The sequence below is a fragment of the Manis javanica genome, chromosome 1, assembly GCF_040802235.1.
Source record: "Manis javanica isolate MJ-LG chromosome 1, MJ_LKY, whole genome shotgun sequence".
NCBI classification, from domain to species: domain Eukaryota; kingdom Metazoa; phylum Chordata; class Mammalia; order Pholidota; family Manidae; genus Manis; species Manis javanica.
The window spans coordinates 166,559,626-166,572,132 of NC_133156.1; the positions used below are offsets into that span (position 1 = coordinate 166,559,626).

Sequence of the window (12,507 nt, forward strand, 5' to 3'; positions counted from 1 at the left end):
ACCCAAACCACAATGAGATATTACATCACACCTAGTAGGACGAGTGTAATTAAAAATAAAGACATGAATGTGACAAGAATGTGGAGAAATCGGAACCTTTTTGTATTGCTGGTGACGCTGTAAAATGGTACAGCCACTCTGGGAAACAGTTTGGTGGCTCCTCAAAAATTTAAACAGAGTTACCATATAATCCAACAATTCCACTCCTAGGAATATACCCAAGAGAAATGAAAACATGTCTACACAAAAACATGCAGTATATAGCAGCATTATTCATAATAGCCAGAAAGTAGAAATAACCCAAATATCCATTCACTGATGAATGGATAATAAAATACAGTATATTCATAGAACAGATTATCTATTCAGCAATAAAAAGGAACAAAGTGCTGATACACAGTACAACATGGACGAACCTTGAAAACATGCTAAGGGGAAAAAGCCAGTCATAAAAGACCACGTATTGCATGATTTCATTTATATGAAAGGCCCAGACTGACAAATCCATAGAGACAGAAAGTGTATCAATGGTTGTCAAAGGCTGGAAGAAGGTGAGAAAGGAGCATGACTGATAATGGGTACAAGATTCTTTTATGGGGTGATGAAAATGTTCTAAAATTAATGGTGATGCACAACTCTGAATATACTAAAATCCACTGAATTATACACTTTAAATGGGTGAATTTTTATGGCATAAAAGTGGAAAAGTTTAGGCCAACAGAAAGAGTTCAGTTTGTCAAGGAGCTAAAATGGCCAGTCCCTATGGCTGGAGTATGGGGAGCAAGAAGAACATGGTACTAAGGCTGGAGAAGTGAGTAGGATATACAGGCTCCTAGAATGTATATTACAAGCGATGGAAGATCACTAAATAGTTTTGACCAGGAAGTGATATAGTCTGATTTACTCTTTAGAAAGTTCACTCAGCCTGCTCTGAGAGGAATGGATTTTGAGGTACCAGAATGTAGAAGTAAAAGCAAACAGAATAATTAGGAGCTGTTTACAGTAGCCAGATGAGGCACATGCCAGGACACAAGTTCTCACCTTGGTCAAATAGTCATGGATATTAAGAGTAGCCAGCTTGGTAAGGTGCCCATTAAGACCCAGGGCCATGAGAAAGCCAGCATACTCATTGGCTAACTCAGCATGTTTGGGCTTATTGTAAACAATCCAAGCTGAGTCGATCTGGGAGGCAGGGGCTATCTTCAGGCCAGCAGCCACACCATTATGGAAGCTGGCCCAGCTTGTCATGTTGGGGGGCACATCAATGTTCCCACTGTTAAGGTCTACTGTTGTGTTCCGAGGAGGAGCCCGTCCTATTCAGACAAATGAATTTAAAATTAAGAGAATAAAAATTCATAAAACCAAAATTGTTAAAATTTATATTTTTGAGAAGAGAGATTACTTATTCTTCATTCAAAACCTTAAACTCCATAATATCTGCAATATTAGGTTACTATACTTGAAACTTTTATATGACTCAAAATTGAACAAGTTGGAAAACACTCGTTTAAAATAATTTATTGTCCTTTTTGCTGCAATACATGGGATTACAATAAGATAACTGATACCTATTTAACTTTATACAGATCTGATTAGCATACCCACTACTTTGAAATGTTTCTTTCAAACAGCAAGAAGCTTATTAAAAAATAAAATGAAGATTAACATCACAGTTAAACCACATGAGTAATAAGTAATTAATTACAACCTGTGACCAATGACACTGGTGTTCATTTCAAATACATCATTTCATATTTTTCTTTGGATATTAAGGAAAAATGACATTTTGAAAAGAAATGAGGATCTTTATAAATTTGCTCTATATCTACCTCTTATTCGTGTATCTGTCTATATATATATATATATATATAATTATATGCTGTTAAAAATGCCAAATTGCATTCAGAGATAGAACTATAAAAAGCATCATTTTATAGACTAGAGCTACCCAGTGAACCACAGGAGTATTCACAAAATTTAATTTTAAAGTCAATTTATTTAAGAGTAATGTTACAATTAGCACACATAATGTGGTAGGGGGGACACAGGAAAGGTAGTATATACAGAGAAGACAAGTAAGGATTCTACAGCATCTTACTATGCTGATGGACAGTGACTGTAATGGGGTATGTGGGGGGGACTTGATAATAGGGGGAGTCTAGTAACCACAATGTTCTTCAAGTAATTGTACATTAACGATATCAAAATAAATAAATAAATAAATAAAAATAAAAATAAAAGAGTAATGTAAATTAAATGTTTATGATGCTGTATGTTCTCTTTCAATTTCTTGAGTCTTTTGGTTGTGATCTACACTGTATACAGGCAAATACTGAATTCTTTTTATATTTTTAATATTCTATATTAGCTCAAGTAAAGGATGAACATGAAAAATAAACATTCTAAATATTGCATAAATTTATATAGCTCACTAGAGGTTTACAAGCACAGTTGAAATTTTTGAAAGTTATGCAAATAAAATTTTAATAGATGCACAGTGTCTTATTTGTAGTGTATATACACATACACACTGACACAAACACAAAATTAAATACATTTGTCTTTTGTACCTAAGAGGTAACTCAAATGCTGGTGTATGGCAGCCTCACATGGGGTGGCAAGTGCATACTTTTACTTTTTCAAAAAGATAGATTAATAATGAAAAATATGCCTCTCTAAAGTAACAATTCATCATATGCATAAGATGTAATATTTATGTACAAGATAAAATGAAAGGCCAAGGGTAAAGCAAATTTTCTTCAATAAAAGTAGCAATATACAAAGGTGCAACAGGTCATATCAGTGTAAGTTAAGGAACTACTTTAAGAAAGAAATTTTTCCAAAATTAATTTACTATTAGAACAAGATCACCTTTTTTTTTTCTGGGTGGGGGACAGGTAGAGGGAGACTACCAGAATAGCTAAAAGAATAAATTTTGGATTAATGTCATAAACACATTTTAAAATGCAACTTTTACAGGAAAAAAAAGATAATGATTCATGTACTTATTTTTTAATATTCACTCAAGCATCTCTACCCAGATTTAATACATTTTAATATTTGCCAGTTTTGCATGAAATTCTAACACAAATTTTTATATGAAAACCTTCAAAGAACTGAAAGACTAGTAAACAAATGAACATCTATATACCATGCCTTCATCAAAACTCAAAAACTGTTCAGATTTTACCATAACTGCTTCATCTCTAAGAAAGAGAACAATTAAAATATTAAAGGTCACCCCACTGGCTGTGCCTCTCAAGAGTAGGCTCCAGAGTAGGTGTGATGCTGGAAGTGGGCATCATCCTCCACTCAGTGACCTCATTTTTCATTGGCTGCTAAAAGCACAAGTTCTTCACAGTGAGTAGGACACTGGATTGTTTAAATTACATAACTTAAAATATTGTGGAATTATATTTGCATATATTATATACTCTAAGTTCCTATGTATATAATATATTATTTTGTATAGATCTCATAAAAACTAGTATACTGTAAGTTAGGGATTTTCAGTGACAATTTGACTATGTACCCAACTGTCACCTTTAGAACACAATCAAACCAGCATCAGGTGGACATGCACTATAAAATCCATTGTAATCGATCATATTAAGAAATGTGTACACCTACAAATGGCAGAAGTAAAAAGTAATGCAACTATTCAGTAAGGCAATTTAACAATATGTTAAATCAAAGCCTTAAAATCTTGCTGTCCTAGGTGTTTTCCTTTTAAGCAATTACTAATACTAAATAAGATGAATATACCTAACAGTATGTTTATAACTGCAAAAAGTGATTATTTCCAACAATACCAGGTGTATATAAACTATATTCCATTAAACGAAATACTCTGGAGCAAATAAAAATGAAGTTGATTAAAAGCATGTGTATACATACATGTATATAATACATACATATATACAAAATTATATACATGTTTATGCCAGATAGGGAAGGATGCTCACTGTACAGTAAATTCTCAAAACAATTTCTAAAACAGATTTAAATTTCCTGATAATTAAACAAACATAAAATTACAAAATGGAGAAATAAAATTGGGAAATGTATATATCAAAATGTTAACATTAGTGAACTCTATCAAGTGAGACTACTATGAGTTGTTTTTCTTTTTGCTTAGTGTATTTTCTTGTTCTTGTACAAAGATCATTTATTCATAAGACATAAAAAGAGGCTAAATTTCTTTTACATATTACACTTTAAGATTAAGTTTAATACTCACTCTTATCAATAATACCTTTCTAAACTTTCCCAAGTGCCTTTTTATATCTTGAAATGGTTCATTAAAAGCAAAAATTAATAATGGGCCACATCCTTCTTTGCTCTATGTTTAGTTTAATTTGCTATCTGAGTTTGGATAACCACCAAAGTAGCTATTAACAATATTTTAAATCAACAGGGATAGAAAGAGTACTTCTTTGGTTTTAACTAAAGTAATTTAAAAGAACTCCTCTAAAATCATGTTCCTTTCTCTGTGAACCCAGAATGTAACATACCAGTCAAATTCAATTTAGGAATAGGCAATGGTTCCGTTGGAACAGGATGGTATGAAAACAAGGTAAACATTCCTCGTCCTACCGGAAGGGCCATAGTTCGCTGACACAACTGGAGCAATCTATAACCAAAATCAAACCAACATATGAAAAATGTTTCAACAAACAAAAAAAAATTGGAATGTAATCGGTAGGCAATTATTTCAAAAGATACTCCTCTAAACATGTATTTAATACTTTTTACACTTTGAAAGGAGGCATTCTGTGTAAAATGAAGTCAAATTAAAGTAAATCCATACAAAGATGTAGATGAATCATCCAAACTTAGTTTTTACTTTGATGTTCTTGTTCCCATTAGAAACTCTATGGGGGAGATAGATTTCCTTTTTTGTTGTTTCAAATTTGCTTTGAATGAAAACCAGCTGGTCTATAAACCAGGCCACTCTCCATAGGTATACAAAAAGAAAAACCTAAAATTCTACCCTGATGCTATCCCTGTCAAAGGAAACCCTTTTTGGGTTCCCTCTTACATTATTTTCAGTCTAGCTGCCCTCAGCACACACAGGATTCTGGTCCCATCCTTTTTGCCCATATAGCTTTGGAAATACCATCTCTACAGCCTGTACACAACAGGGAAGGAAAGGAAGTCCTTATGTAGGAGGTCAATGGATTACGTAGTGTCTCCAGGAAAAATACAGTATTTGTATTCACTTACATGATGGCTGGAATTTATAGGACTAATAACACTATATGTTGCTTATGTTCAAGGTTAAAATGGATTCTATGGGCTATATTTTGAAACTAATACACTACTCTTTAACATTTCTAAGTCAAAATAAATTATATTCCAAACAGAGCCTTAAAACAAAACAAAACAAAACTGACACTGGGGAAATGGGTATTTATAACCCGCAAACACTTAGCATGAGCTATATCTGAAGACACATAAATACCCTTTCAGGGGCTAACATTTTCTCTGCAAAACTATTCACAAGCATACCCTCTCCCTAACTGTACACATATAAATCTGCTTTTCTAGGTCTTTGGTGAGAAAAATTTTCCTGACCTAAGATTCTTTGGGAACATTAATTTAGAATCAGGGAAATTCAAAGCCAGGAGTCTATATCCAGCAGAATTTTTTTTTAGCAGAAACCTTATACATAATCTACAAAATTACAATAATGAAAACAAAAATACTGTTTAACCCTTCCATTTAAGATGACTGATCATAAGACACATCACTATTTCATGAGGCACAAAGAAAAAAAATAACATTTAAACTATAACATTTTGACTGAAAGATATGTTCTGATTCCAGAGATAATTAAAGGTTAAAAAAATAATCAGAGAATCAATGAACTCTGTTCATAATAACGGCTGATCACATGGAGCCTTACTATGTACTGGGCAGTGTTCTGAAATACATGATTCACACAGAGGAACTGTGTGAGATACAAATGCTCCATCATGCCTATTCTTACCCTGAGGCAACTGAGATGGCCATGAGGTTAAGCAATTTGTCCAAAGTCACCCAGGAGATAGTGGCCAAGATTGGCTCCAGGGCCCACTGGAGCTGTCATGTGACTTCTCTGTCACTCCAGCTCATTTTTCCATGTGGACAGGAAATATTTCCCTCCCATGAGAGGGAGATGAGGACTAACTCGGATCTCCAGCAGCCTGTGGCTGAGTGTAGACAGGCCTTTTCCCTGAAGCGGTGCCACGCTAAATAAAGTCAGAAGAACTAGGAAATAGTGGCACAAGAAAGATAAGGGACAGAGACAGGCAGATAAAAGGACAGGAGAGAAATTTTAAATACAAGATGAACTGTCCCAAGGCAACAACTCTGCAATGTCACAGGTGTGTGATATTGCTCACTACTGAGTTATATTTTATCAAGGGATATAACGTGTTTGAGTGTGGCAGGAGAAAAGGCTTATATGTATTACCTCTCACATTAGAAAAAAAAAAATACTGGTAAAAGTTTAAACTACACCAAAAAAATACCTCAAAATATTTTCCTGATCAAGAAGGATGAGTTCAGTGTTTTTCCCTCTCTGCAAATTAAGGTAAGTACAAGCAAAATAGTTCTAGATTCACCTTTTCTAAATAGCACACAACTAACAGTATTTCAAGAGGAGGAGAGAGCAAATACACTTATGTCATCAAATGCCAAATATTTTGAAAACATGTATGGTTTACAGAGGTTGGATAAAAACTTAAAATACATTGTATTTTTAACTTCAAAGTATCTTTTAGGGTTTTTAGCAGTAAAAAATCTCTGACAAACAATAATGCCATGTTCTCCTTTACCTGTTTTCTTTTTCCTCAATGAACTCGTGGTCACTGAGTTCTGGATACTGTACCACATTGACGCGAACAGGATGCGCACTCTGAAGAAGCCTTCGCACATCCTGCACCCTTAAATCTTCACTCCATATTAATGACATAACCTCCTGATTCATGTCATTCATGCCGTCATCTTCCTCCTCAGTTTCTGTTCCTGAAGGAACATCTGATGAGAGCACCTGAGTAACAGACTTGGTTGTAATAACAATTTAAAAACCAGTCAACATGCACTTACTGAACTTGGCGATATACAGGATGATGTACCACGCCTGTATCAGTAGAGAAAATATGTATTCCAAAGCAGGGCTGGCTTGGGGATCCCACCCTAGGAAACTTTTCAAAAGTACAATTATATTGCCCCTTAGAAAAATTCATTAATGAGCCAAAAGGAAAAGTTTAAATTAAGAACAATAGCTAGGAGGTTGATCCCACTGACAAAACAATTCTAAATAAACTGTAAAATACTAACTACATCCTAAACATCTTGAAAAAGAAATGAATTACTACAAATGGAATATGAATCCCATTCACTATCACGAAAGAACCTACACTCATTTAAATACCATCTTTGATTAATATAAACAGAAGAAAACAACCTGCAAGGATATACACCAAGAGTTAGAAGAAGTTACACAATACTTTCTTACTTTAGTATTCTAAACAGAATGGGTCATGGTTGTTTTTCACTTTTTTTATAAGCATGTTTCAAATAAAAATTTCTTTTTCAAAAATAAAAGGGATTGAGTAAAACAAGTTAGGAGAGTTAATTCCCTGATTATCATTTTGTCCTCATAAGTTCAGCATGTGCTTTAATATGAGCTTTCCCAGTCCAAATAATTGAGTCACACTTCAACACAGATGTGAAGTACATAAAATCTCATTTTCTCTCAAGAGGAGTTTTATACTCCTTTAAGAAAAGGTTAACTCCTAGTTAAAATGCTAAAGTTTTGCAACATTTAATATGGAAGCAACATCAGCCTAAAAAAAACAGTGCCAAATACAACTAAATAATCACTTTTACTTAGTACATAAATGTTCATTACGGTTCCTGTGGAGTATCTCATTTTAAATGGAACTATATTCTAATGGGTGAATTAAATACAAAATACAGACCCAAACAGTTGATAAACTTGTTAAATGAGATGAGTTATAAAATGTAGCCTCAAATAACTGAACAAATTCGATTTACACAGAATTATTTAAAATGACATTTAAATACAAAAGAATTATCACTAATACCATTTGGTTTTAGTGCTAATGAAGTTAAACCTCTCTCACAGTGCTAAAAGGCTCATCTTGGTCAAAGAAAGGATAACCATATTATTAGCAAAAAAGTTGGTTTTCTGTTTAAAACAGGCAAACATTAATTAAAGTTAAAAGTTGCTATTAAAGTGCAGATTAAAAGAAAAATGTGCTGAGAGGATCCTGCTAGAGACTGGATCCCATGAGAACTGCTTATGTCCTGGATCCTCTAGGCAACTCTGGTGTTAGGAATATATATTGATAGAGGTTCTGAAGAAGCATGAATAGCCTAAGACCTAACATGAATTCTCAACAGTTACAACGCATTGGTTATTATGTGTTGGTTCAAAGACCTGCAAGAGAGAAGCCAAACTTGCACTATTTTCTCAGGGGCATAAACAGGGTGTCAACAAGAGGGGAAGACCATCCCTGAATCATAGGGTGATACAATGCTACCATTTGTTCTATTAAAGTTAACTAGAGTTCTAAATAAGTTTTAAAAGTTCAATTTTTAAGTTTTAAAAAAGGCTAGTTCTAAAAGAGAAACAACTGGAGACTAATGATGTAATTAATCTTCTTTGTGTAGGCTTCTGCAATATAATGAGTCATAATACATATTTGGTCATTCTTATGACCAAATATATATTTCCCAGGTGTATTTGGTCTTCATCACAATTCCTGAAACTGTAGTCTTTAAGGTTAAATGGGTGTCTTATCATGTTGAGACTTCTGGAACCCGGCCCAAAGGCAGGAGCTAGTCAGTCAATGGCCAATGATTTACTCAATCATGACTATGTAGTGAAGTCCTCACAAAAACCCATGAGAAGAGCTTATTACTCTACTCTCAGCACTCTTGGATCCTGCTTCTCAGTTGGAGAGAGTTTCTATGCTTGAGGAACCAGAACTCCACATTCCACCAAGCCAGGCCCCAAGCTCCATGAGGATAGAAGCTCCTTTATTTGGGACCTTGCCCTGTGTATCTCTTCATCTGGTTGTTAACTGGTATCCTCTACAGTATCCTTTACTAAACTGATAAATCAAGTGTTTTCCTGAGTTCTGTGAGCCACTCTAGTAAATTAATTGAACCTAAAGGGGAGGTCATGGGAACCTCTGATCTGTAGTGGGTAGGTCAGAAGCCTGGGGCTTGCTATCTGCCTCTGGAATGGGGGGTGGGGTGCAGTCTTGTGGGAGGGAGCCCTTAACCTGGAAATCTGGTGCTGTGTTCCAGCAGATAGCATCAGAATTGAGTTGAGTTCTCCAACACCCTGCTAGGGTTCAATAATTGCTTGGTGTTATGTGTGGGAAGACCTCCTCCCACATACTTATACACAATGGAATTGGGGCTGGGAACAACCTGAATGGAGTTACACCATTATTGCTGTGTATAATACTATTATTGTTGTTACATGTAGGAAAAGAATGCATCACAGTTTCTTAGAAGCCATTATTTAAAAAAAGAAAACAAAAAACAGACTGGAACATTGATGAAGGACAATCTTTCAAGACAGATAACTTCTTCTAAACAACTTTAGTGACCCCCAGTCCTCCCCAGAAAAATCTTTCCCTGGGGCTTTAGCTTTATGTCATTAAACAGACATATTTATACCTATCTAAAAGGTTAAATTCAAGAAGCTAAGCAAATCAAAAAAATATATGAAAGAGAAACAGTAAACATATACAAATGCAGGCTTGTATGTGCTCTCCCTTTCTCTATGTAATAATGAAAAAGTAGTTAATTACCAATATGGTATTTGGTATAAGCAGAGGAAGAGTCATGCCTGTGGATGTGCTAACTCAGCATCTGTCCCAACTCACAACAATGAAAGGTGGAGGGAAGGCAGAGCATTCACAAACCTCCTGTTCCCATGTTCCATATACAATTAAAGATTTGTCCCATTATTAACTCCAGCTGGAATGTAATATAAAAGACAAACTGATATATAAACTTGTAAAATGCCTTAAAGGAAAATTAAGAACAGCTGTATTTTGACTTTATTTGAGGCAAAACCTGAACTTTGAACTCCCATGCTGATACTCACAGATTTCCCTTTGGGTAAGTTTCCTTCGCAGGCCTGTTTAGATAGATCCTGACGTCCGATCAAGAGACAGACAGCCTCTGGCCAGTCTGAAGCAGGCTGCTCACGACAGTGATAAATTGCATCTCTGATGGGAAGAGCAATTCCAAAGGGAAGAGTTTCCAAGTCTCTTAAAGTGAAACCTTATGATGAAAGGAAGGGAGAAAAAATTTCATTTAGGACAGTCCCAATTACCATCTGACTGAAATTAATAAACATCTACTCTGACAAATAAGAAAGAAACTGACTTTATGCATCACTGCAAGACTAGCTTCTTATCAGCAGGAATTAGTATAAAAGGTCTATTTAAAAGAATTCTTAAAAACCTTAAGGAAAACTCTCCTACATTGTTAGTGTGAATGTAAATCGGTTCAACCGTTGTGAAAAGCAGTATGTAAGTTCCTCAAAAAAACTAAAAATAGAAATACCATTTGACCCAATCATTCCACTCCTAGCAATTTACCTGAAGAAAATAAGATCCCTGATTCAAAAAGACATATGCACCCTTATATTTATTGCTGGACTATTTACAACAGCCAAGATAAAGAAGCAACCTAAGTGTCCATCAATAGATGAATGGATAAAGAAAATGTGGTACATATATACAATGCCATTTTATTCAGCCATAAAAATAAATCCTACCATTTGCAACAACATGGATGGATCTAGAGGGTATTATGCTGAGTGAAATAAACCAGGCAGAGAAAGACAAGTACCAAATGATTTCACTCATTTGTGGAGTATAAAAACAAAGCAAAACTGAAGAAGCAAAATAGCAGCAAACTCAGAGACATGGAGAAGGGACTAGTGGTTACAAAAGGGGAGGGGCTAGAGAGGGAGAAGGGGATTAAGGGGCACTATAATTCACAATCAGAACATAGGCAGGTCACAGGGAAGGCAGTACAGCATGGATAGGACAGTTAACGACTCTATAACATCTTACTATGCTGACAGATAGTGACCGCAACAGAGAGGGTGAGGACTTGACAATATGGGTGAATCATGAAACCACTGTGCTGTTTTATGGGAAACCATCATAAGATTGTATATCAATGATACCTAGAAAAAAAAACTCTTAAGAAAAACACAAAAAATCCAATATGAAAAACATGAAAGACGAAAAGACATTTCCCTAAGAGGAAGCACAAATGGTCATAAAAACATGAAAAGATGCTCTATCCAATGAGTGATCAGGGAGCTGCAAGTTAGAACAACTCAGAAATAAAATTCCACACTCACTTGACAAATATTAAAGTCAATCAAGGAAACAAGAACAATCCCATATAAGCAGTCTAAACTCACAATTAATGAAACTAGAAAAAGAACAAATGAGGCCCAAAGTCAGTAGAAGGAGGGACATAATAAAGATAAGAGTAAAAATAAATAAAATCGAGAATAAAACAATAGAAAGAATCAATGAAAGCAAGAGCCGGTTATTCGAGAAAATAAACAAAATAAGATAAACCCCTAGCCAGACTTATCAAGAAAAAAAGAGAGTCTACACACATAAACAGAATCAGAAATGATAAAGGAAAAATCACTATGGACACCACAGAAATACAAAGAATTATTAGAGAATACTAAGAAAAATTATATGCCAACAAACTGGATAACCTAGAAGAAATGCACAACTTTCTAGAAAAATACAACCTTCCAAGGCTAACCAAGGAAGAAACAGAAAATCTGAGCAGACCAATTACCAGCAACAAAATCGAACTGGTAATCAAAAAACTACCTAAGAACAAAATCCCTGGACCAGATGGCTTCACGGCTGAATTTTATCACACATTTAGTGAAGACCTAATACCCATCCTCCTTAAAGTTTTCCAAAGAGGAGAAGAAGAGGGAATACTTCCAAACTCATTCTATGAAGCCAGCATCGCTCTAATACCAAAACCAGGCAAAGACACCACAAAAAAAGAAAACTACAGACCAATATCCCCGATGAACATAGACGCAAAAATACTCAACAAAATATTAGCAAACCAAATTCAAAAATACATCAAGAGGATCATACACCATGATCAAGTGGGATTCATCCCAGGGATGCAAGGATGGTACAACATTCAAAAATCCACCAACATCATCTACCACATCAACAAAAAGAAGGACAAAAACCACATGATCATCTCCATAGATGCTGAAAAAGCACTCAACAAAATTCAACATCCATTCATGACAAAAACTCTCAACAAAATGGGTACAGAGGGCAAGCACCTCAACATAATAAAGGCCATATATGACAAACCCACAGCCAACATCATACTTAACAGCAAGAAAGCTTTTCCTTTAAGATCGGGAACAAGACAAGGATGCCCACTCTCCCCACTTCT

The 12,507-nt window shown here is 35.0% G+C and overlaps 1 protein-coding gene across 9 annotated transcripts in view; it reads right to left on the reverse strand.

The window, feature by feature from the left end:
- Positions 1 to 12,507, reverse strand: part of ANAPC1 (anaphase promoting complex subunit 1) — a 114,350-nt gene that overhangs the window by 46,979 nt on the left and 54,864 nt on the right. For all 9 annotated transcript variants that reach the window (XM_073240878.1, XM_073240857.1, XM_073240879.1 and 6 more), the window contains 4 exons: positions 10,139 to 10,317; positions 6,822 to 7,036; positions 4,515 to 4,633; positions 1,042 to 1,313 (listed from right to left, as the gene is read on the reverse strand). In XM_073240878.1, coding sequence (XP_073096979.1) covers positions 1,042 to 1,313; positions 4,515 to 4,633; positions 6,822 to 7,036; positions 10,139 to 10,317 — 785 coding nt within the window. The remainder of the gene's footprint in view (positions 1 to 1,041; positions 1,314 to 4,514; positions 4,634 to 6,821; positions 7,037 to 10,138; positions 10,318 to 12,507) is intronic.